This window comes from Aulostomus chinensis, chromosome 2 (genome assembly GCF_037954235.1).
Source record: "Aulostomus chinensis isolate RoL2024-O1b breed Wild chromosome 2, RoL_Achi_v1.0, whole genome shotgun sequence".
Lineage (NCBI taxonomy): Eukaryota > Metazoa > Chordata > Actinopteri > Syngnathiformes > Aulostomidae > Aulostomus > Aulostomus chinensis.
This window is the reverse complement of record NC_141321.1, coordinates 9,920,921-9,942,963: the sequence shown is the minus strand read 5'-3', so window position 1 is coordinate 9,942,963 and position 22,043 is coordinate 9,920,921. Positions and strand designations below refer to the sequence as shown.

General features: G+C 42.4%; 1 protein-coding gene across 10 annotated transcripts in view; it reads right to left on the bottom strand.

Moving 5' to 3' along the window:
• The window catches only part of neo1a (neogenin 1a), a 151,918-nt gene extending 149,615 nt beyond the window's left edge, over positions 1-2,303 (bottom strand). For 4 of the 10 annotated variants that reach the window (XM_086226880.1, XM_086226889.1, XM_086226905.1 and 1 more), the window contains exon 1: positions 1,704-2,301. In XM_086226880.1, the coding sequence (XP_086083006.1) occupies positions 1,704-1,784 (81 nt within the window). In that variant the 5' untranslated portion in view covers positions 1,785-2,301. Of the gene's footprint in view, positions 1-1,702 lie in introns of all 10 variants that reach the window. The other 6 variants (XM_086226863.1, XM_086226929.1, XM_086226920.1 and 3 more) reach the window with 5 other exon arrangements.
• Positions 2,304-22,043: the final 19,740 nt, after the last annotated feature.

Here is a 22,043-nt window from a genome sequence, read left to right as displayed (position 1 = left end):
CCACCGAGTAGAGCTTAAATGCGCCAATGAAAACGACAGTTGTTTACGGAGTCTGGTCAATGCTGCATCTGAGGTGGTCTGTGAGGATAGAATCCCCGCAGGATGGTCTGCAAGAGCCAAGAGGGTTGCCAAATGTTTACACATTTCAGCCAGTTATTTGCATTGTCCGCTGGGAGACAATCAGCACAGAATTCCCTCCCAGCAGGATTACAGAGATAAGATAGCGCCTAAATGGATCTTACACCCCTCTAACAGCCATTTGTTTACAAAAAACAAATTCTAGAGTTTTTTTTTTGTTTTGTTACCAGAAGAGAGCTGGTGAGGGAAGTTATGAAAAGATCTTGTATCTGTTCCCAGAGCAATGCAACAAGCTGAAACTCTTCAGAAAAAGGACCCTGCCAACTTTGAGAAAGATAAGTTCTAACCGCAGTGAGGACCTCAGATAAATGTGTTTTGAATAAACAGATATTTTCAGGGAGGGGACCCCACAATTAGTAATTTGAGACTCTCTCTCTACGTGTGGGTCCCCGTCCAATTCTCTGGAATCAATCAAACCTCCCAAAGGAACTCCCTGGTCCCCTTAATCTCCTGGTTTTATTACTTTCCAGACAGTCAGCCTCTTTCACCCTACCCCCATCTCTCTCTTTTGTACTGATCTCCAGCAAAGCCAAGGAGGGGCTCTTTTCCTCTCTCTCTCTCTCTCTCTCCCTCTATCTCTCCTTCCACCACTGCAGAGCGCTTTTCATGCAGGAGAGGGTCTTTCATCTGGCTCCACACACCAGACAGTCCAACAGCTAGTAGTCAGTCCAAGGCCTGTCTTCTCTGCACACACTCTTTTTTATAATCCAGTATAATAAGCTTTTCAAGCCACACGGACCCTCTTATTTATGCAACTATTTCCATATCATGGAGGGGGGGGGGGGGAGAGACTGGGCCGTATTGCACAACTTAACTATTTCCCTGACCACATGCTGCTGTGTTTGATGGCTGGAAGGACTGGAGATATGCAACAGTCACGATGAGGTGTGAGACTGCCAGAGAGACATTTTTTTTCCTACCTCACGGGTCTTACATTGCTTACAACATTTAGTAATACTAATTATTATTATTATTATTATTATTATTATTATTATTATTATTATAAAAAGACACACAGGAAACCCCGGGTTACATGTTTGACACCAGTTGGACTGAGATAGACAAACGCAACCTAAGTGTTCTCACTTCAAAACAATTACCGGGAGGTTTGGGGTCCGTTTATCCATCAGCTAAACGTGTATTGACGCACGAGTAATGAGCTGTCGACCGGACTGATGATGCTAGCTTATTACCTGCCAGCACGCGCTAATGACCGTTAGCATGTTTTCACATTTCCACGAGCAGCTCCAATGACACATGAATGTTTCGTTTTTATAATTATAACATTTTTTTTTAATTAAAACATGTTAGCTGTCCAGACAAAAGGACACTGTGGAGAAGGGGGGAGAGGAGAAGAGGCAGCAGCAGCTTTGGAGCCGGAGAGAAAGGGCTGTGTCTACAAACTGGAGGCTACTTTTAAACTTGTTAAGAATTAGCTGCCGTGTGTGGAAATAACAGTCCACATTCCGCTTGTTTCAGTTCAAACTCGTGATGCAATTCTTCTTCTAATAAAAGAAGAAGGAGGAGGAGGAGAAAAAGAAGTGTAAGATTTGAAATGTTTTACCTTTGTCGACATGCTTTGCCGCCGCGGAGAGAAAGGTGAGACAGAGGAGAGAGAGGAGCGGCAGGGCTCCCCGCTCGGCCATCACTTTTCACAAATAAATTGTTGCAGGCTTCAGGAACCCTCGGAGAGGTTTTTAAACACGAAATCCTTCAAATCCCCAGCCACCTTTCTTTTTTTTTTTTTTAAATGCACAAAAAGTTCAAACATCCAAAACGTGCAGGAACATCCGGCGCCAGGTACTTTTTTAAAGTGGCCGGATGAAACATGTAGCTGGGGAGGGAGGGAGGGAGAGAGAGAGCGCCGCAGGTTAGACCGACTGTTCTCTCAACTTGGTCGAGGCAGAGGTCGGAGAAGAAAAAAAAAAACACTGAAATCAATCCATTGCCACGGAGGCACCGCACAAGGACACGCAGATCTGCGAGCGGCTGAGCACCAACACGCCGAGTTTGCTGCTCCGGTGTGTGTCAAGCGCGGAAAAGACGAGAAAGAAGAGAGGAAAGATAAGATCCGACAAGAAGGAGAAATCTCCGCCGCGGCCAGCTCACTGATTACGGACGGGACGTAAGAGAGAGCAGCGTGTTGAAGGGCTGGATCTCCTGCGGCTCCACGGAAAACAGGACGTGGAGTCAGGCAGAAGCCCGGATCCTGGCGGGATGTCTGGGTGCTCAGGCGACAGCTAAAATATGGTGTGGGTTTTCAATCCTCGGCTCCGAGGTTACTACTGGCCATAATGTTGTAATACTTTGACATTGAAAAAAAATAAGATATTTGCTCGCTCAGTGAAAAGCTATTCAACATGTACTTGTGTACTGAGTAAGTTTTCAGTATTAAACAGGAAAACAAAGTCATGGTCTGCCCAGCAATGGAAGAAGTACACGGCTGAGTAAAAGTAGAAATACCCACATGAAATACTGATTGGCAAAAGTAAAAGTATCCACATAAGTAAAAGTAGAGAAATATTTGAAATGTCTGATGCACAATTTCACAACCAACCAATGTCAATATTATCTGAGTTTAAAAAAAGCAACAACTTTATATGGTAAACACAACAGCACAGCATGGAAGCATAAAATGTGAATAACGATGAGGATGAATGAGGACAGAAGAAGAGGCTGGATCAGCTGATACCCATGTATCCAGGAGTAATCAGTATCTGCCAGCGCTGACATGAATGCTGCCTGATGTTTGTGTAGTCAGGTGCTTGGGAGAATTTGATCCTTGAACCACTGACCTCTAAAGGTTATGTTAAAATGAGATGAAGTCCACATTTGAAAGTCTGTCTTCAGCTTTATCTGATTTTGCAATGTTTTGCAACCAAAATCTTTACAATAAGATCAATTGTAACTGATTAAATCAGGGATTTCCAACCACATTGACATCCTACAGGCTCCTACAGGTCACATTGTAGGTGTTACTGATCCAGTATCTCACCAAAAACAATTAAAGTCCAGAAATAGTTTTGTGTATAAGAACTTTAATTTCAACTCCATAATTCATCTCACTGGTGGTGCAGTGGTCAGCACTGTCCCCTCACAGCAAGAAGGTTCCAGGTTCCAGCCCCGGCTCCAGCACAGGATCTTTCTGTGTGAGTCTCCATGTTCTCCCTGTTCCTGTGTGGGTTCTCTCTGGTACTCCAGCTTCCTCCCACAGTCCAAAGACATCAAGAGGGGACGAGGCTGATTGATACTCTAAATTGACCGTAGGTGTGACTGTGAGTGTGAATGGTTGTCTGTCTGTATGTGTTGGTCCTGTGATGGACTGGTGACCTGTCCAGGGTGAACCCCACCTCTCACCTGAAGGCTGCTGGGATAGGCTCCACCCCCTGTGAACCTTTACGGGATAAGCAGTAGAAAATGGATGGATGGATGGAATTCATCTCACAACTGCTGATATTGAGCACAAGCTCATGTTTATAAAACTGTATAAAGTTGTACCCAGTTGCTAAACCTCCTGTCATTAAAACATGCTAGATACACACTGATGTCAGTCAAATCAGTACTTTTACCCGGATGCTTCCACTAGACTTTGCTTCTTAAACACTTCTTATAAGCCTGATTTTTCATGCAGTGCTTTTACTAATCATGGAGTATTTCTTGCAATATTCCTCCGCTGATGCACAGGCTTATTAATGCTCTTTTGGCATTTGCAGCATTTGAATCACCTTGCTGTTTTGTTTTGCTCATAAACAATGTATGGTGGACATAAATATATTCATGTGTAATAATCTGTGGGCCTGGGCCCAAGGCTGTGCATGTCCTTGATTCACCACTTTATGTTTGAGGCTCAAGCTTGCCAGGCCTACTTTTGAGACAAATGATCCATTTTAGACTCACTGCTGTGATTTCGGCAAGACACAAGATTTTGTCCACATTCCCACCACCAACCCAGCTCATAAACATACACCAAAACAAAGTGATTCATTCAAAATATGTGTCAATGTTGACATCAGATGTCATTTGTTCCACTTTTGCCTTTAATAAATGCCTCTTATCTTGCATAAGGCCAATGCTTTTTTTTTCCTTTTCATATTCATTCATTTCTCTTTTTTTTCTTGAGGGTTGTTTGCAGTTGGTCTAACTGGAGAAAAAATACAAATGAGCCATCAACCAAGCTGCCCTAACGATGACAGTCATCAGAGAGCATGACAGCCTGGATGGACAGGTCACAGAGGAGTGGTCTACCTACATCTTCACTGAGGATGAAAGAAAAAAATGGTAATAGAAAACTTGCACGGAATAAATTCAGCAGTAATTATCTTTTTTATGATTTTACTTTAGGTTGCACTGTGAAAACCTCAGCACATGAAAGCGTCATGCGCCCCTTGCTCTCACTGGCGCCCCCCTAAGGGGGTGTGTGTGGACCCTGGGTTGGGAACTACTGTCCTATACAAAGAAGAAGAAAAAAAATCAAACCTATTTGCAATTTTCGCTGCAGAAACGCAAATGCTGACTATTAAACCAGCCAAAATTATGATTTTATTTCAGGGCAAAAATTATGACTCTCATCAGTAGTTTACTGCCAGAGGAGGATATGTTAACATTATTATCTCCTTAGTCACTCATCTAGCCTCCTCCCTCCTCAGCTAAAAATTGCTGTTGGTGCAAGATTTGGGTTTATGAATGAATACCTACAACATTTACTTCATTCAAATTATCCTTACTGGGGTTATCGTGTTTGCATAAAATTGAAAGAGTTGAGCTCAAAGCGCCATTGAGCCTAAATTTGGCCTCAAAGAGCAACTTGTAAGGCTTAATGTCGGATTTTTTAGTCGCTTCCAAAAAAAAAAAAAAGGTTTCTCTTTTTAATGTCAGATTGACCTCATTCCCTCATAAAAGTATATGGAGATACTTTCATATCTGCACAAAGAAGGTGCAAATATAAAGTCTTATACACAAAATGGGGAATTTATATGGAAGCTGAGATTTTAATGCCGTTATCTCTAATTATGTCATTATTTCAATGTCATGATAAGAACATGATACATCAAGCTTTTCTCGCAAGATGATGTCATTCAAAAGGTGATTTCTATTCTACGAATTTTTCAGTCTTGATAATTATGTATACAATTTTAACTTTGAATGCCGTGGTTAGACTTTTTTTTAACCATATTGTAGGTTAAAGTACATGTAGAAGGGTTAACCCTAAGACCTTTTGGCCCTGAAAAGCAGTCAAACGTGGTTTAAATTCAGGCCATCAGGCGTGTCTATATACAGTAGTGCTGTAATGGAGCAGCTGTGACCTGATCCAGGGTTGGTGTTTTTACCTTTTATAATCCTGTCAACAACCAGCTTTCATATGTTAGATGTACAGCAAGCACCCAATGAAGTGTAACATACAAACAGTTAGATAGTTTAAACATAGTGGCCCAACGAGTAGGACAAATATTCCCATTTTAGAAAGAAAAAACTCACAGGAATCTAAACACACACAGAGGCCAACATCTGTAATTTGACTCAAACAGATGATGTCACATGGTGGCTGGAAGTCAGAAGATAGGCTTATGTCTCTTAAGCTCCAGATCAAGTTGTTTAAAATTATCCTGGGGATAGTGTGTGCTGCTGTAGTGCAGAGGATTCATGAGATGACAAAAGGCTAAGGATGGAAAAACGATGGATATACAGTGAATAATCACAGCAACATATAAGTCACATTCCTTTTATGGAAAGCTTTTTGCTCTGCTGCTATAACAAGTGACTGCAGCTGTTTGTACCCCATTTAATCAAAACGAATTATGAAACCAATTAAAATAAGTTGTGTTTTCTCCCTCAACTTGTGACTTGGCTGTAGGGAGGAGGGAAAGAAAAACAAGTAATATCCTTGCTCCTATCCTCGCTGCCGTATCATTCATAAAACAAAACCTTTCATGTAGAGAGAATGGAGCTACTCCCTCCACTGCTTGGGTGAGAATGCTATAGAAACACATGATAGAAGTTTAGTTTGTTTTCATCCAGACGATGCCCTGTATACGCTCACGTTTGGCTTGTCAAACATAACATTTTCCTCTTCAATTAACGATACTTCCTTTCTGCTTCCCTCATTCAGTGTGCCTCAAAGGTTCCCCTTTCAGGTCAACCATGTTTTCTGTATGCATTTGTCATATTAATTGTCAGATCTTTGAATTCCATTTCAGTTTGTAACACAGATATAATCAGTTAAAATAAATAGCCCAGTAAACTGTTAAGTGTCATAGTTCTGATGTCTCAGGCATCCATTCAACCTTCTTCAGACAAAGCACAAGAAAACAGTGACACACTTTAGCAGTACTGCAGAGGAAAGAGCTGGAGTGACTGTGTGTGTGTGTGTGTGTGTGTGTGTGTGTGTGTGTGTGTGTGTGTGTGTGTGTGTGTGTGTGTGTGTGTGTGTGTGTGTCTCATCCGTAAATAGTATCATGTTGGTGGTCCTTAGGGAGCAGGTGAGCAAGTTATAAGTGAGCGAATGAATATAAACACCGAAAGGAAAACTTCAAAAAATGAAAGGGAGTTCAAATTCAGATAAATCAGTTGTTTTGCATGGACAAGTAACTTCCAACTGCAGCTGGCGTGTCTCCATTGCTCCCTTGCATCAAGGAATATTGCAACGTAAGATGTTTGCCACTCACCAGTAACAATAAGCTATTGTCCTCCCTTCACTTCAGATGAAATGAATGTCGACCAGGTTATGCCAACTCACTGGTGATTGACCATCAATTCAATCATCAGTCAGTTTTTATGCCACATAAACTTCTCCAAGATGGTGAGGGAGCCTTGGCCCCACTCCTGGAAATGCAGGGTCGGGTCAACATAAGATGGCAAGACTGTTTTAAGTATGACAGCTAATTTTGAATGGCTTCAAATCAACATTAAATCAACTTGAATTGCAACAATGTCTACACTGTAAAGCCTGATTTATGCTTCTGCGTCGTGGCGATGCCGTACCTACGCCGTAGCCCCTACGTCGTCATTGTGCATTTATAGTTCTGCGTCGAGGGAACGCGTTGCTCTGTAATTCACCGCCAAGCCACTAGAGGGGTGTGGCTTTATCTTCGTATGGTTTTGGGGGACTATTGTCGAATTCCTTAGTTTTCTTTCGGTCATAGCACATGGGTCAGAGACAGAGACAACAATGGAAGTTGTAAAGGTGGTCATACTTGCGAACCTCCTCGATAACTCTTTCTTCGGCTTGGTCCATTTTTATTTTTGCGTGTTTAAAAATTTAAAAATGGCGGTGTTGTTGTGCTGAACCGGAAACGTCGTGTGAGCGGACCAATCACAGTCCATTGACGTTCACGTCACTACGCGTCGACGCGACGCGTAGTCAGGATTTTTTGGAGGTGCACGTCGGGCTACGGCGTAGGGGTCTGCGTTGACGGCGTAGGTGCGGCGTAGGTGCGGCGTAGGTACGCCGTCGCCACGACACAGAAGCATAAATCAGGCTTAATTCACTTTTTGTTTTCAAATTGTGGCTTAATCATCGTCGTCATCGTCTTACACTTTCAAAATGAAGGAAACCTAATCAAACCATATAATATATTGCCAAAAAGAACTGTAATACCTTGTTGGCTGCATAACCGCAGTGAATGTTTGGCCCAAATGCGGCGCACGTATGGTCTTGTAGAAGTTCTGTTATGGGCCATATTTGGCTTTAGGTCGACCTCGGTCCACCTTGTCTGACCTGAGTCATGAGATGAAGTCCACATCTGACCCTGAAGTAAGTTCATGGTGGAACAGACACTAGATTTCCCCTTGTTTCTTGTATTCCCGTGAAGCGATGGCACCATTACAACACACAGGCACCATTACAACACACAGACAGGAGGACATTCATTCCAGGTTTGTTTTGAGGATGGGTTTACATGACTGTCCACATTTGGTTCTCCACATGAAAAATCCCCAGTTCGTTAATAAGAAATCCAAACATGCACTCCGTGAAACCACAGCTTTTTGCAGTATGTTCTGCTCTCTATAATGAAGCAATATATTCCACAGCACACCTGCCTGTTGAAGTCACTTACATCCACGGGCCAATGAAATTATGACCATGCACACGGCTGGGCTCCAACTCACTTCTCATTCTTCAACAGCGTTTCTCCCCTCGTAGCCTGTTGCTCTGCATTCTGGCAACATCTTTCTTTCAGATTAAAGAGTAAGGTTGTTCCAGATCTCCAACACTAAAGAGAGATTCACATCATGAATCAACCATGCAGTCAAGGAAATTGCCATTAGGTTGCTTGTACTTGAGGCAGCTGTTAAGCATACTATTTCTAAATATTTTGAAGAGGTTTGTGTTTTCAGAGGACTGCACCAGATTGCCATTAGTCTGAGAAAAACTGCAGCCTGGGGAGCTTGTTGCAAAACCTTCTCACACATTTGGTCTTCTCTGTTTCCTCCCGGCTTTCACGTGATAATTAATTGCCATATGTGTAGCGTTTTAAAAATGTTGCTCCTTTACACTCCACTCTTTTGATAATATCACTAAATCAGCTATTCTGTTCAAATGACTGTGTGGATTACAAATACTGGCATTGAGCTGGATGTGATCCCAGCATGATCCTGATCTTATTTAGAACCAGATTAAGCGGCACGGGCCTCAGCTCACAGAACAACTGGATGAAAATGGTCTTTGGCTTGATATTTAGTGCATCCTATGGATTATTTATACTCCGAATGAAATATCTCCTCATCCTGACCCCTGAGCTCAAAAAGAGCAGCTAGAATGTGAAATTACAGCGTGAGTTCCATAAACTGTCTATTAAATGAACAGTGCTGATGTTGTGGTCATGGCGAGGTTCATTTTCTGTGTCCGTCTGATGCAGTTGTGTAATGTCACGGTTAAAGTCTCAGTCTGAGTTGGAGACCAGCTTTAAAGAATGAATACATGAAACAGGAACCTGAGAAGCACAGGGGCCGGCTCCTGAAGGTACCTGGAGAGACCTGGACTCCAGTCAGTGGAACTCGAGATGACTAACTCAGTTCACTGCTTTGACGATGTGCATCTTCACAAAAAATTAGCTGAGGACTTGACTTGAATTTGGACGTCTAACACTCTTGACTTGACTTGAGACCCAATGACTGTAATTACCTGTATTCATTAGTTTGAATGTGAAATGTAAAATGCTCAAATGTCAAGTGTCTGCATCCCTTTGCTCCAAATACGAGCGCTTACTGCCAATGGCTGGTTGACTCAGTCAGAGTCCTCGCCGTGGTAACAGCAAAGCTCATTGCTACGGTTTTTCTTCATTTGCTAGGGGTTATTCAATACAATTTCATCTTTCAACTCTGGACTGATTTGTTTTTCTCATGGACACACACACACACACACACACACATACACACACACATACACATACACACATACACATACACACACGCACGCACACACATACACACACACATACACATACATACACAAACACACACGAGCATTCACACCCCAGACCCTCACATGAATCACACACACTTGATCCTAAAACCCAATTCTAACTTAATCCAAAAATCAAGTCTTAATCCCCATCACCAACAAAAATGTTCTCACTTTCCCAAAGTGTCCACATTAAGTGGGTCAAAACACACGCACGCACGCACACACGCACGCACGCACGCACGCACTAATTCTAATTAGATCTATCGGATCAGAAAGTCATCTTGTACTGACTATAAATAATAACAAAGAATTCATTATCATACTTTTTGATCAGTTTACATTAAAAAAAATTATTATTATATAACATGCAATAATACCCTTTTCTCTTTAAAGGAACCAGATACTTTAAAAAAATGTGACGATGGATGGAATGCTTTCTATAAGCAATCGATATTCAGTGAAATAAATCATTCTAGGACATGACCTTAACTAATCTGACTTGCAGAAAGAAAATTGACGCTTGGCACCTCATGACTCTGGTCACATGTCTGACTTTCCCTCTCACGTGATGGGTTCTCTCACTTCTCCTTCATATTTGATGATACTTCAACTTCTTTGAGGGACACAAGACTTCCATCTCAAAGATACACGATAGAATAGATAGATCTTTAGAAAACAAATTGTGACAAAACATAGAATCTGTGGTTAAACGGATCATTTCACTGACATAAGCGTCAGACAGGCAGAGTCAACCAACCTGTTTGTCACAGACAGAAGAAGGAAGCTAGGAAGTACATTTCTGCTACGGCGTTTTAAATTTTACTAGCCCAAAGAAAAAGTCTGACATTTAAATCCTGAACCAGCTCTGATTCTTCCCTTAATCTGACAAATTTGTGTATTTGTGTGTGCGCGCATGGGTGCGTGCGTGCGTGCGCGCATGAGTGCGTTTGTGTGTGTGTGTGTGTGTGTGTGTGTGTGTGTGTGGGTTACTTGCCCACAGAGACAAACAGCTGCTGTGTACCTGGCCCAAACCCCAGGCTAAAGATGGCAGCAGCACATGGCCTCTCACAGCATTCTCACCTGCCACTGCACAGCACATAACTTGCTTCAGTAGGAAACAGCCGGTGTGCCCACACCATCCATACATGTGCTTGCCTGGACACATTTCCAGAGCTTGGCATGCCTCTCCACACATATGTCAGCACTTTCTTTGCCTGTCTTCACTCTTTTTCCTGGACGCTGCTAATCACTGTTCTAATTACCTCACAGTGTGCAGCTGAAATATAAACCAGAGACTGGATCGACGTCAGAAGTCAGCGAGAGGACGAGGATGAGGGTGCCGAGGACCACATCTGCAGTCACAGCGACCAGATAGTCTGGTTTCTTATTGCTTCAGGTAATGGTGTAGATTTTGTCAGATGAATTTGAGATTCATGTTATTTACTGCTGTCTGGGACTTTGCTCTAACAGGAGCTTAATTCACTGTCAGCTCTTTTGGAAAAGTGTCAGACCCCATGACACCACATTAACGGAGAGACGAAAGAGAATATATTTTGATCAAAACAGGTTTGTGGAGATCATAGTAAAAGATCTTGACTTAGTCCCAGATTTTTCATGATTTACATATTTATTCATCACACATGTGCCATGCTTAGATGTCGTGTTCACAAGGTGGAAGAAAGCAACACAAATATCCTGAAATAGGAGAAATGTACAAGATAGGTTGTGACGATGTAGGGCTGAAAGTGAATATGGATACTGTGAAAGATAATAAATACAAATATGAAAACATCCCCAACCACAACAGTTGAACTGTGTGACATCCGTACACGCACCCGCAAATATTCTGGAGGTGCATGCTGGTCCAAAGTGTGCATCAACTGGTTGTAAATGACATTCCACTGAACAGAAAGTGTCCATTCTCAGCTAAAGTGAAAACCGGTTGTGGCTGGAATTTCTCATCAGACCAATGTAGTGTTTTTCAAAAAAAGTTTATCACTGGAGGTTCAGACAAAGAGGCACCATTAATCACAGGAGAAGCACACAGCAGCAAAGGTGGGCCGCTCTAATGTAGGAGGTCTGTGGAGAAGGGGCATTTATTAAAACAACAAGAGCTCGAAAGGGACCAAATCACATGTGAAGGACTGGAAAATAATTCACACATCAAGAGGAATAGTCGAGGGTCTTTTTCATCATGAACCATAAATTCCATATATGCAGAGGTGGATGCTTCTATTTACTTTAAAGGGGAATGATATGTAGCAATGCTGGCTACGTACTCAAGAAAAGGGACCAACTGAATCACCCGATGACCACCTGTGTTTGAAATGTTGATCTAGTTACATCAAAGTTTGAGTGTTTTCTTAAGGTGAATGTACATATTCATACATCCAGCGTGGGCCTTTTGTGACTGTAAGAGCAACATATATTATGCAGCGCATAGCATAACTGACTCGTTCTGTATACACAAGGCAGGTTCATGGGTTGTTGCAGCTTTCAAGCATCCGGCAGCATCAAGCTCATCGGAGACACCCAGAGATCTACACTTGGCATTGAATATGAAGTTGGTGTGCTTTTTTTTTTTTACTCTTTCATTGGTTGAGTAACACAGATAAAAGCGAGAATACTCCATCTTGACAGTATCTCTGGCTGGACTGCTAATGTACCAGCACCAGAGACAGGTTAGTCCCTGAATAGCTGAGAGGTTAAGAGACTGTTGGATGCTGCTCCTTCAACATGAATCCTTGCAAACTATATTACCCCATCAACATCGGGCTATGAACAACCCTGAACCCGCACGTTCATTGTCACCACGAGTAGTTTTGTGCTCCTTGTGTTTTCAGTGCGATGACATTTAATGTCTGCAACAAGCTCTCGCTGACATGCTTATTAGCAACCAACATTTTTAAGACAAACAAACGATTACAAATTTCACGAGTGCAGTATTTACGAACACATTCAATGCTATTGAACAAAAATATCTCAAGTTAGAGTTTTAGGCATTTTACCAAAAAAAAACAACTGATGAGATGAGAGACTCGGATGTTCCGTCATGCTAACTTAGCTCTGGGTTTTAGGACTCATTCCTGTGCTGCTCCTGTGTCGTGTTGACTGGTCAGATCTCCAGTCTGGAGGTCTTTGATCACAATTCTGATGTTGAGATTTTGGCGACAAAACAGGACACACGAGTAATAAGAGGATCTCAGCGTGAACAGATATGCGTAGCTCTCCTGCAAACATCATTGTGATGATTTAAATTTTTCATGTTAGTTCCCTGTTCCAGACTCTGCTGGAGCAGTGTCTGACAGGCTGTCCACTCAGTCCCAGCTCCGAGGCTCCCATTCTGTGGGCCCTGCAGTACTACAGCCAATTGGAAGTGGGATGTGTGGCAGACAGAATCTGTCTAGAAGAGAAGTGATGGACAGCAGGAACCGATGGAGCATTGAGGCCGTTTGCTCCTCCTAGATGGGGGTTGAAGTGCAGCAGGGCAGCAGCACTCTCCACCACTCTGACGCCAGATCCTAAGGGTCAAAGCAGATTCCAGCAAATTGTTTGTCTGCTGCAGTCTGGTCCCTGTAGGTATGTTGCTGTTTTTCAGAGCAGGGATGGTTTTATTGGGTTCCGTGTAATTAAATAGTCCCTGAGTTTTCTGCTTTTTTTTATTTAACCCTGTTAAAAAGGAGTTTTGAGGAAATTCTTCCTCCCCCTGATTGAAGGCCTAAGGACAGAGAATGTCGCACCAGGTTGTAATGCTTCTAGAGGCATATTATGATTTGGGATTTCAGACCTTATGAATAAAACCAGATTGAGTGAATAAAAGTCCAGTGAGTAAGTTGATAATAAAAAAAAATTGAAGCTGGGATCGTAAGTATGTGTCACTGTATATTTTAACGGCAAACAGCTTGTGACAGGGGTCCAGAAGTGGAGGAGGTATGCAGTTCCTTTACTTGAGTAGAAGTAAGTTTACCAGGATAGAAGAGTAGATCAATAAAAGTCTCCATTCAAAGTTCTATGAAACATACAGTATTTGATATTGAGATAACTTCAGTACACAAAAGTACACAAGCATGATATTTGTGTATTCCAGTGCTTGGAGTCATGCAATCCTACTGACCTCTAAATGTCAAGCTAAAGTCATAGGTGTTCCAGCTGTGCTGCTCTGGTGATGTTCTTTTGAAGTTGGTAGTGAAATACATAATGTTCTTCAGGTTTCTCCATGTTCTTTTTAGGCCAAATCTTTTTGTTAAAGGTAACTGGCTAAATACAGCGGGGTAAAAAGTGCAGTCTTGTCTGAAAGCTGAGGTGCAAAGTCCTCTACAATGGAAATACTCAAGTAAGGAATGTGTACCTCGACATTGTTCTTAATTAGAAATACTTTTCTTTCCATAACTACTGGGATCCTGACAGATATTTGCAGACGAGCAATTAACATCCACAAATTCAAATTGCAGACTTTATCAAACTCTAATATACAATCATACACTTGGCTGTCTTCTCTTGTTAATGATTTTCTTTGTACTGAACGGGAGATTTGTGTGGTTTAGTCTGCGAATTGTAAAGCAGATATAAGATTGACAACACGCCACGACGATGATAGTCTTCATAGTCTTCCTTTTTGAAAGGTCAGCCTGTGACAATAGTATGTGAGTGCTTTTTAAATGTCAGTAATTTCTGTTGAAAAGCATATAAATGCAAGTCAAAGCCATTGAGCCCAACTGTTGGTTGAATCTGTTCGTCCTGCAACAGTTCGCAGCCGTAATTCTCTGCTTATTTCACAGGAAGGCGTGAATGATTCTACCGCGGCTTAAGGATGCAGAGCTCAAAAGCTACATATTTACATTAAAGCTCGATACCTAAAAGAGCAAAGGTATTCGATGGGGGATGCTCGGTGGAAGGAAGGTGGGATTTGTTTCATCAGAGGAATTTGATGATGGAAGATAATGCATTTTCAAGAGTCCTCTTGCCTTCCTCTCTGCCAGACTCCATCTTGAGAAGGCAGTTTCTTCCTAAACATCCCAGCAGGAGTCTGCAGCATGGAGGCACTGGACTAACAAACTGAGAAGCGTAAACATGAGCTTCAAAACGAATACTCAATGCTGTGTAGATTTTGCTATGGTGCGTGCTTTGAGTTACAGATGTTTAAATATGTTAAAAGAGGCCAGCTTGAATTTTTTTCCCCTGGTTTTGTGAGTAAATATTTAGAGATTTTTGGGGAACCCTGTTGGTGCATTAGGATTCTAAACATACTGCTGTAAATTTGACAGAAAGAATGAAGTGTGTTAAAACAAGAGAGCATGAAAATGATGGGTTGTACAGCCCCTTGCAATTCACAGTCCCGTACGGACGCCCAATCAATTTTGCAAGCCCATGTTGACACCCTCTTATCCTTCCTCCAGATGGACTTGGTTTGTTTTATACTGCTGCCCTAAATGGATGGCTTTCTATCGCTCGTAATGAGCGCCATTGAGATGAGGTGAAGTCACTTAAGGGGCTGTCTGGGCAACACATGCAGCCTTCCAAGATGTACGACTGCAAGCTGCCTTTCCCTTGGCTACCCCTGCCCCCCAACCCCTTGTCCCGTCCCCCCCACCCCCCCAGGCCTCAGCTCTTGTGGTTAAGGGCCTTCTTCCTGCCAGAGGAGGTCGGCTGTTGTTGTTGGAATTGCCATGGCCACTTAAAGGGGCTCTCTCAATCAACAGGGACTGCAACTCCTTAAATGGGACATTCGGAGATCACCAGAAAATACAAAATAGGAAGCAGCACTTAATCTCCCATGCTTCATGCTCCCCAGCGCCAGAAAAATGCCTTCAATTTGACCTGACAAATAGGGTAGAGGTTCTCCTAAGTGTTTCATTTTGATAGTAGGTGGCAATTTTACTGGCTGTTTATCCCCTCCATTTCCAGCTTAAGCAGAAACTTGTGGCCACATGGGTGCACTGTAATGTTTTATCCATGATGGATGATCATATGCCTCCACCAGGGAGTTGGACACTGGTCTAGGCACAATGTAATGAGTCTATGCAACAGAAAGGCCGGCCAGACTGACAATGAAATGGAAAGTGCCATATTGCAATAATGGGGGTGGGGGGTGTTGGTAGGGGGGTGGGGGGTGGGTTGCAGAGAGGGAGGAGAAATACAGAACACTCCAACGGGGAAGCAAAATACCGCAATCTGTTCTGGCAGAACAGATTGAAACGATTACAGTGAGGGGAATATTCAGTTTTGGGATTTTTTTTTTCCCCCCTCAGCCACTTCATCTGTCACGAAGTGCATGAATGCTCTGACCAAAAACAGAACGTGAGGGGACACAACAGTCACTGCCAGATCCCACTGAGCTGTTTGCAGCATCTTGGACTGTTTTTGGTTTTATGAATTATGGTGCATGTGTGAAGGGGACAATGATTGATGATGATATTATTACTCAGGGGGGAAAAAAAATCACATCAAAAATAGAAAACAGCTATTAGAGATAACCTCTGTACTTTGGTTCTCATAATCTCATTCAGTTTTCCCACATCATTAGAAAAACACTCTTAGGGTCGAATTGTTGCAACAAATCATCTCCATGACAACTGGGCATCTCTATCTGCCGTACAAATGGGGTTGATAAAATCTGCAAAAGAATACATTGTCAAACTGCTGTTTCCAAGATCAGGAATGAATCTTCATGCTCAAGATGCGAAGGCACCACAGTATATTTCCACTGCTATAAAACCACATTGGAATTTCCTTGCGTAATACTGGCACACTCGATATCACATGTTTTTGTTAGTTTCCGAGAATTAACCAGCAAATAGACTTTAGTGCTGCTCTTTATGTCAAGGAACAAATTCCCAAAGCCAAAGTCTTGCCAACTGCATACAAGAGGATTTTCACATCTGATTTTTAAAATGTGCAAGACCAAACGTGCAGGGCTCCAGAGGGACTCATGAGCAGAAATGAAAGACGTTTTGCTGAATGAAAATATAACATGAGGTGGACAGTCATGAAATTAGATTCACTTGTCATATTTTACATAGGAAAACAGAGAAAAAGAAAAAAGAAAGTGTACAGAGCCATGGCTGGGAGGTTGGAGTGAGCCTGGCTGATATACAGTATTTTGCAGAGCAAGAAATAAAGTTGGCTGAGCTGGTGTGCTGCTGCAAGATGGCGGCTGGTGACACTTCCCTGTCAGCTCGCTCTCACTGCCTGTTGCAGTTTTCTGCCTGATGTTGCATCTCTGGTCTTTTCACAATACAGGATTTCTATCCAAGACCAGGGAGACTTTGTCCCAGTCAGGAACATAAATGTACTTGTTAATGTATTTTGAAAGAACATTATATTGTCAAAGGCAATACGTTTGATTAAGCCCACCACACGAAAAAAAGAAAAAGATAAATGTATAAGAAATACATTTTCGAATGATGTCGATCACGATTTTGGATGTTTTCACTTCTTGTGAAATAAAAAGGCTCTTTAAATATGTTTGACCCTCGATATGATTTTTTTCCCCCTAATTTGATTATGCAGCAGAGTGGCACTTTGTGCAGGATGTCTGTTTGGTACCCGTGAGGTAAACAGGAAAATGAAGAGCAGAGATAGTGATATACAGGCGAAGTTGTAACAACAAATGTTTTAAAATGTGTATTTTCTTTTCGCCGGTGGCCGGCCATTTTGTTTGACCCTCCAAGAGAAAATGTTTGGGGACTCTTGGTCTGAGCCCCTTCATCTCATGGAGATGCTGTACTTGGGATTCTGCCTTACATCAAATGTAATGTCATGAAATTAGACAAATATACTTGGCAGAACTCTGTTTTTTGCAGCGCAGGGGACCCCTGAGTATTATCATCAAACCTTCTCTAAAAGGCAACGATATCAATCTCCTCACCTGACATTTAGGCAGGAAATGTAATCACAAGATGTGTTTAGAGTACCAGTCTGCCATCATACAGTAGATGTAGACATGTTGACCTTTGAGTGGAGGCATTAATTCCAGGCCCCCGCTCTGGTGGTTGGGAGTCATTCCGGGAATCACAGCACAAGTCGAGGGGGTGATTTGAGGTTAGCTGGTTTCGCTAAAAAAAGGAACTCCGGATATGCGCAGAACCTGAAAAAAACGATGATGATTCTGGGATGTGCCCACGTCTTATGACATGCTTTCTTGGCCCTTTTTCTCAGCAGTGTATACAAGTGAGAATGTTTTCATTGGTTCCAGTGCTTATCAATGTGACATTTGGGCCAGACAGTCCTGAGCACACTGGCTTGGTTTGCTCTGTCATGGTGTTTTTCATGGTACATCTGTGTGATCCCCAAAGGTACATTTTCCCTGAAGTTCAGCCAATCCTTCCAGTCATTCAGCCCACTAACACAGGACACAGCACTAACACAGGAGCACGTTCAGTCAGAGGTAACAACAGCCAAAACGCCCCCTGCGGTAGATCTTTGTGACAGAGGGGATATAAAATGCATTCTATCAAAATGTAAAACAAAGTTATTGAGGCTGCAAAACTGCTCATGCCAGAAACATTTGTATGAGCAGACAAACTCCCCGTGGACTGAACATGCCAAAGCAACATGTCACACAGATAAATGACGCATTAGCCTCCATGGCCGATTACAATGCACTACAGTGGCGTGCCTGTCTCCTCTCCGATAGTTATTTATTTTTGCCCTGTAATTAGGCCTGCCTGGAAAAAAAGTCGATTTGTTTACCCCAATGTTTCTTTCTCATTATGTCTGGAATACATCCTCCAGAGAATTACTCTGCATGTAGTTGACGGAGCACACGGGTTCCCTCGGTTGTTTTCAGTGCTGATTAATAGTTATTCCTTTGTTCACCTATAAGAAATAAGAGGGGTTTTTTTTCAACCAACCCATGCAATAAAGACATCTGCAGGCACTGTCAGTGTATTGCCTTTGTTATAACTGCACAAAATGGTTGAGTTTACATAATAAATGTCATTTCATTTTGGACTTTGCTTGCAAAAAAAAAATCTGGTGAAAATATTACACTGGTGCCTTGACATCTCTGCTGTTGTTTAGATCTGAGTGACTGACAGCGTGTCGTGTCTGACATTTCCACTGTAGCTCTGTGCTTCACATCTGCATGAGGTTGAAGGGTACTTAGCACATGCTGTACTCTGAACCAGAAGCTTTACAGAAATCTGTCAGAAATACAACATGCTGTTTTGTTTTTGTTTTTTTAAAGAAAAACACAACTATACACCGTCAGTGATTTGGAACTGTGTTTAATTACCTCCTCATTCCACATACCCCTGTCTAAGACTCTACCAGCTCCTTAAGCTCTGCCGAACTGTATTTCATTCTGTAGAAAACTGTGAGATGATGCACGACATCTGTTAAAATGATGTCGCGGCACTGCCACGGACTCTACGCCAATAGAAAGCCTATCAAGATAATTGTTAAGTGGACATACAAGTTTGTTTAGTAGGTTAGAGAAATCTATTTTATCGTTGTTAACAGACAGCAGCTTCTTGAAATAACGTTCACTGTTGCAAAATAATGTTTTGTGATGTATAAATACGGGGTCTGGTTTGGTTTAGGCACAAAACAACACCGAACAAAGGTTAGGAACACATGGTCAGGTGATGTTGGGAAGCGTGGTGATATAAACCAGACTTGGATGGGACCCTGACGTCCTTCTCCTGCTGCAGTCTGGTGTTTGTTGTACCAAACATCCAAGCAACCTGCGCTGTGAAGAGGACTTCCTCGTGTTTTAAGGTGCCCCCCCCCCCACGTACTGCAGTATAACGAGGTCATGTTCATTTCACAGATGACGTCTGTCTATAACGATGTGTTCTACCACCGTCACGTCCTTCTGCAGCCTACTAGCATACTAAAACTCTAACAAGCAATATCTAAACACAAAGTGCAGCTGAAGCAAATGGTCAACATTAGTTTTGGAACTACGTACAGTCTTAAAGCTAATGGGGTACCACAGCCACCAACTAAAAACAACAGCAAAAACGTGGACAAAATCTCAAGTGCATCTTCCAGCATAATCCATGTCTTCCTTATCCAGGCGTATGCTTAGTAATCCAGAAACATTTTGATATGAGCTAAAAACAAGCTTACTTCCGCGCTCGTTCATGGTGGTGTTGAGTGTGACCAGTTGAGGGCGTTAGTTGATTACTGAGAATACAGCTTAAAAAAGAAGACGCGGATGATACCAGCCGATGCACCTGAGAGTTTTTGAGAGTTAGCCATTAGTTGCCATTAGCTCCAAGCTAAATACAAGTTGTCGGCTCTTTTTAGAGTCACCAAGAAGTGACACAGGAGGAAAATCTCATGACACTTAATTGTGTGTGTTAGGCAAAACACACTTTTTGGATGAATTACTCCTCGAGGAGCTCACCAAAGGGACTACTAATTGCTATCATCAACACAGAGCGCTCTTGCCCTGAGACGGACCACACAGTTCACTCCTGCAGCAGGCGTCCAGATCTGGTAGCCAGATGTATCCCTCTATGTGGCCCATATCTGTCTCTATTTCTCGCCATTAAAGTCCATCTTTCACCATTTCAACTTTATAAATACACATAAGTGGACAGACATGGACAAAATAGTGTAACACATCTGGCAACGACATCTGGATGACCTGTGGACCATAATTCATCTCTATATTTTTGCCAGGTGCAAGTGGGCTGAACAAGTTAGCAATGAGGGGAAATCATTTGCACATCATGAATCTATTTCAGTCTGAACTAAACGGATCAGCCAATGGAGTGTTTTTGCAAGACCTTAGCTGACGTTCATTCGCTCTCCTCACTCGCGGTATTTAAAATGGCTGCACTAGCTTCCGTCTCCTGATCTGACGTGTCCACTGGAATCATTTAGCCTCGTTTCAAATGGAGGGATTGGCACTGCTCACTACACACAGCCCAGGATTACAGAGGCTTTCATGCTCAAATTAATCAATAAAAAGCATTGTTGATGGGGGGGGGGGGTCACCTACAAACAGAATTAGGGGCCAAAACTGGGATCAAAGAAACAGCAACTGTAACTGTAGATAATAATAATTTTGGATGATGGGGATAATAGGGAATAATCATAAGTGGACAGGACCATCAGTGTGGATAATGGATGAGAGCGTCTGTGTGTGTGAGGGAGAATATAGGACAAGAATCCACAAAAAGGCCAACAGCTATTAAACCTGCAGACTTTAAAACTAAAACAATAACAACACATTTTATTTTCCATGTGTTTCCTCACCCGAAGCACCCTTTTTTCAGCCTCATCTTCAATAACAATAAAAAAAGAAAGTGAAACCAACTGCTTGGCTCAGACAGCGCTCTGCTTGAAATCACACATCTGTGAGGGGTGTTGCTCGCAGCTTGTCTCAGCAGGCTCCTTGTTAACAGGATAGCACCTCCATATCTACTCCAGCAACACCTCCCGCATAGGTCATTACTGCAGAAATCACCGCCGACGCCCAATCGGATCATGACACAAAAGGCTTTCCTCTCATCAACCAGCAGCAGTGGATGTATGCTCACAGGACAGACTCAATAACAATACTGGGAAGAGGTTAGAGTGAATTTAGAGGTGGCGCATCATTACCGCATGGACTGCAGATGAATAGATTCGGTGTGTTACTATGAATGCATGCAAAAGCACGTGTGACTGTGCAATTACAGCACATTTACGGCACCAGCTGCTGTATAAATCGAGGTGTTTGTGCAGCATGGTGTGACAAACGCTCCCAGGAGAGTGAGCAGTAGCTGGCTGAATATAGCAGACACATATTCACACTTGAGTTTGTGCTGTAAGAGAATATTAAAGCACTGGTACAACTGGTATGAAATGACATCAGCCTCATAGATGCAGTAGAATGACATTAACCCATGAAGGATGTTGTGTTCAAGGACATGCTGTGCCGATACGGTGGATGCGAACAGAACCAGGTGGGGAGACGTTCCCAGAGACGACTGATGCGTGCATTTATTTTTAACAGGATTCGAGTTGATCGAATTCAAAACAAGGCGAGGGCATTCTGCACGTGACTCGCTGTCCGACCACGTTAAAGGCAAAACTATATAAAGCTTTTTCACATACGTGTCTTTGTTTTTTAGTTTTTTTTAATCTTCAAAGGGTTTTGTGTGTTGCATTTGGCTGAACACACAGTACAGATTTGCAGAGAATGAGAAAGAGCTTGAGAAAATCCCTCCTTGTTTCTAAATCCTGCAAAAACGAGACTTCCAAAAAGTGGAATCACTGAGTTGATCTGACTACAGCTGGACTTTTAAAATACCTGTCGACATGTTAGTCTGCCTGAAATCCTACTTTTCAAAGTTGGAATAATTGAAGCATGTGTAAGTTTCATTCTGCCCCAAACCGGTCTGGCATTCTGCACATGCTCCATTGTTCCCATCGCGCTGTTAAACCCAGAAGTTGAACAGCAAACAAAATAACGCGTTTCTGGACAGCCAAGAAAATAAACCTGAATGCTGTCTGCGATAAAGGATTCAAATTTTTTTATTTATTAGTTGGATTGAGGTCAGTT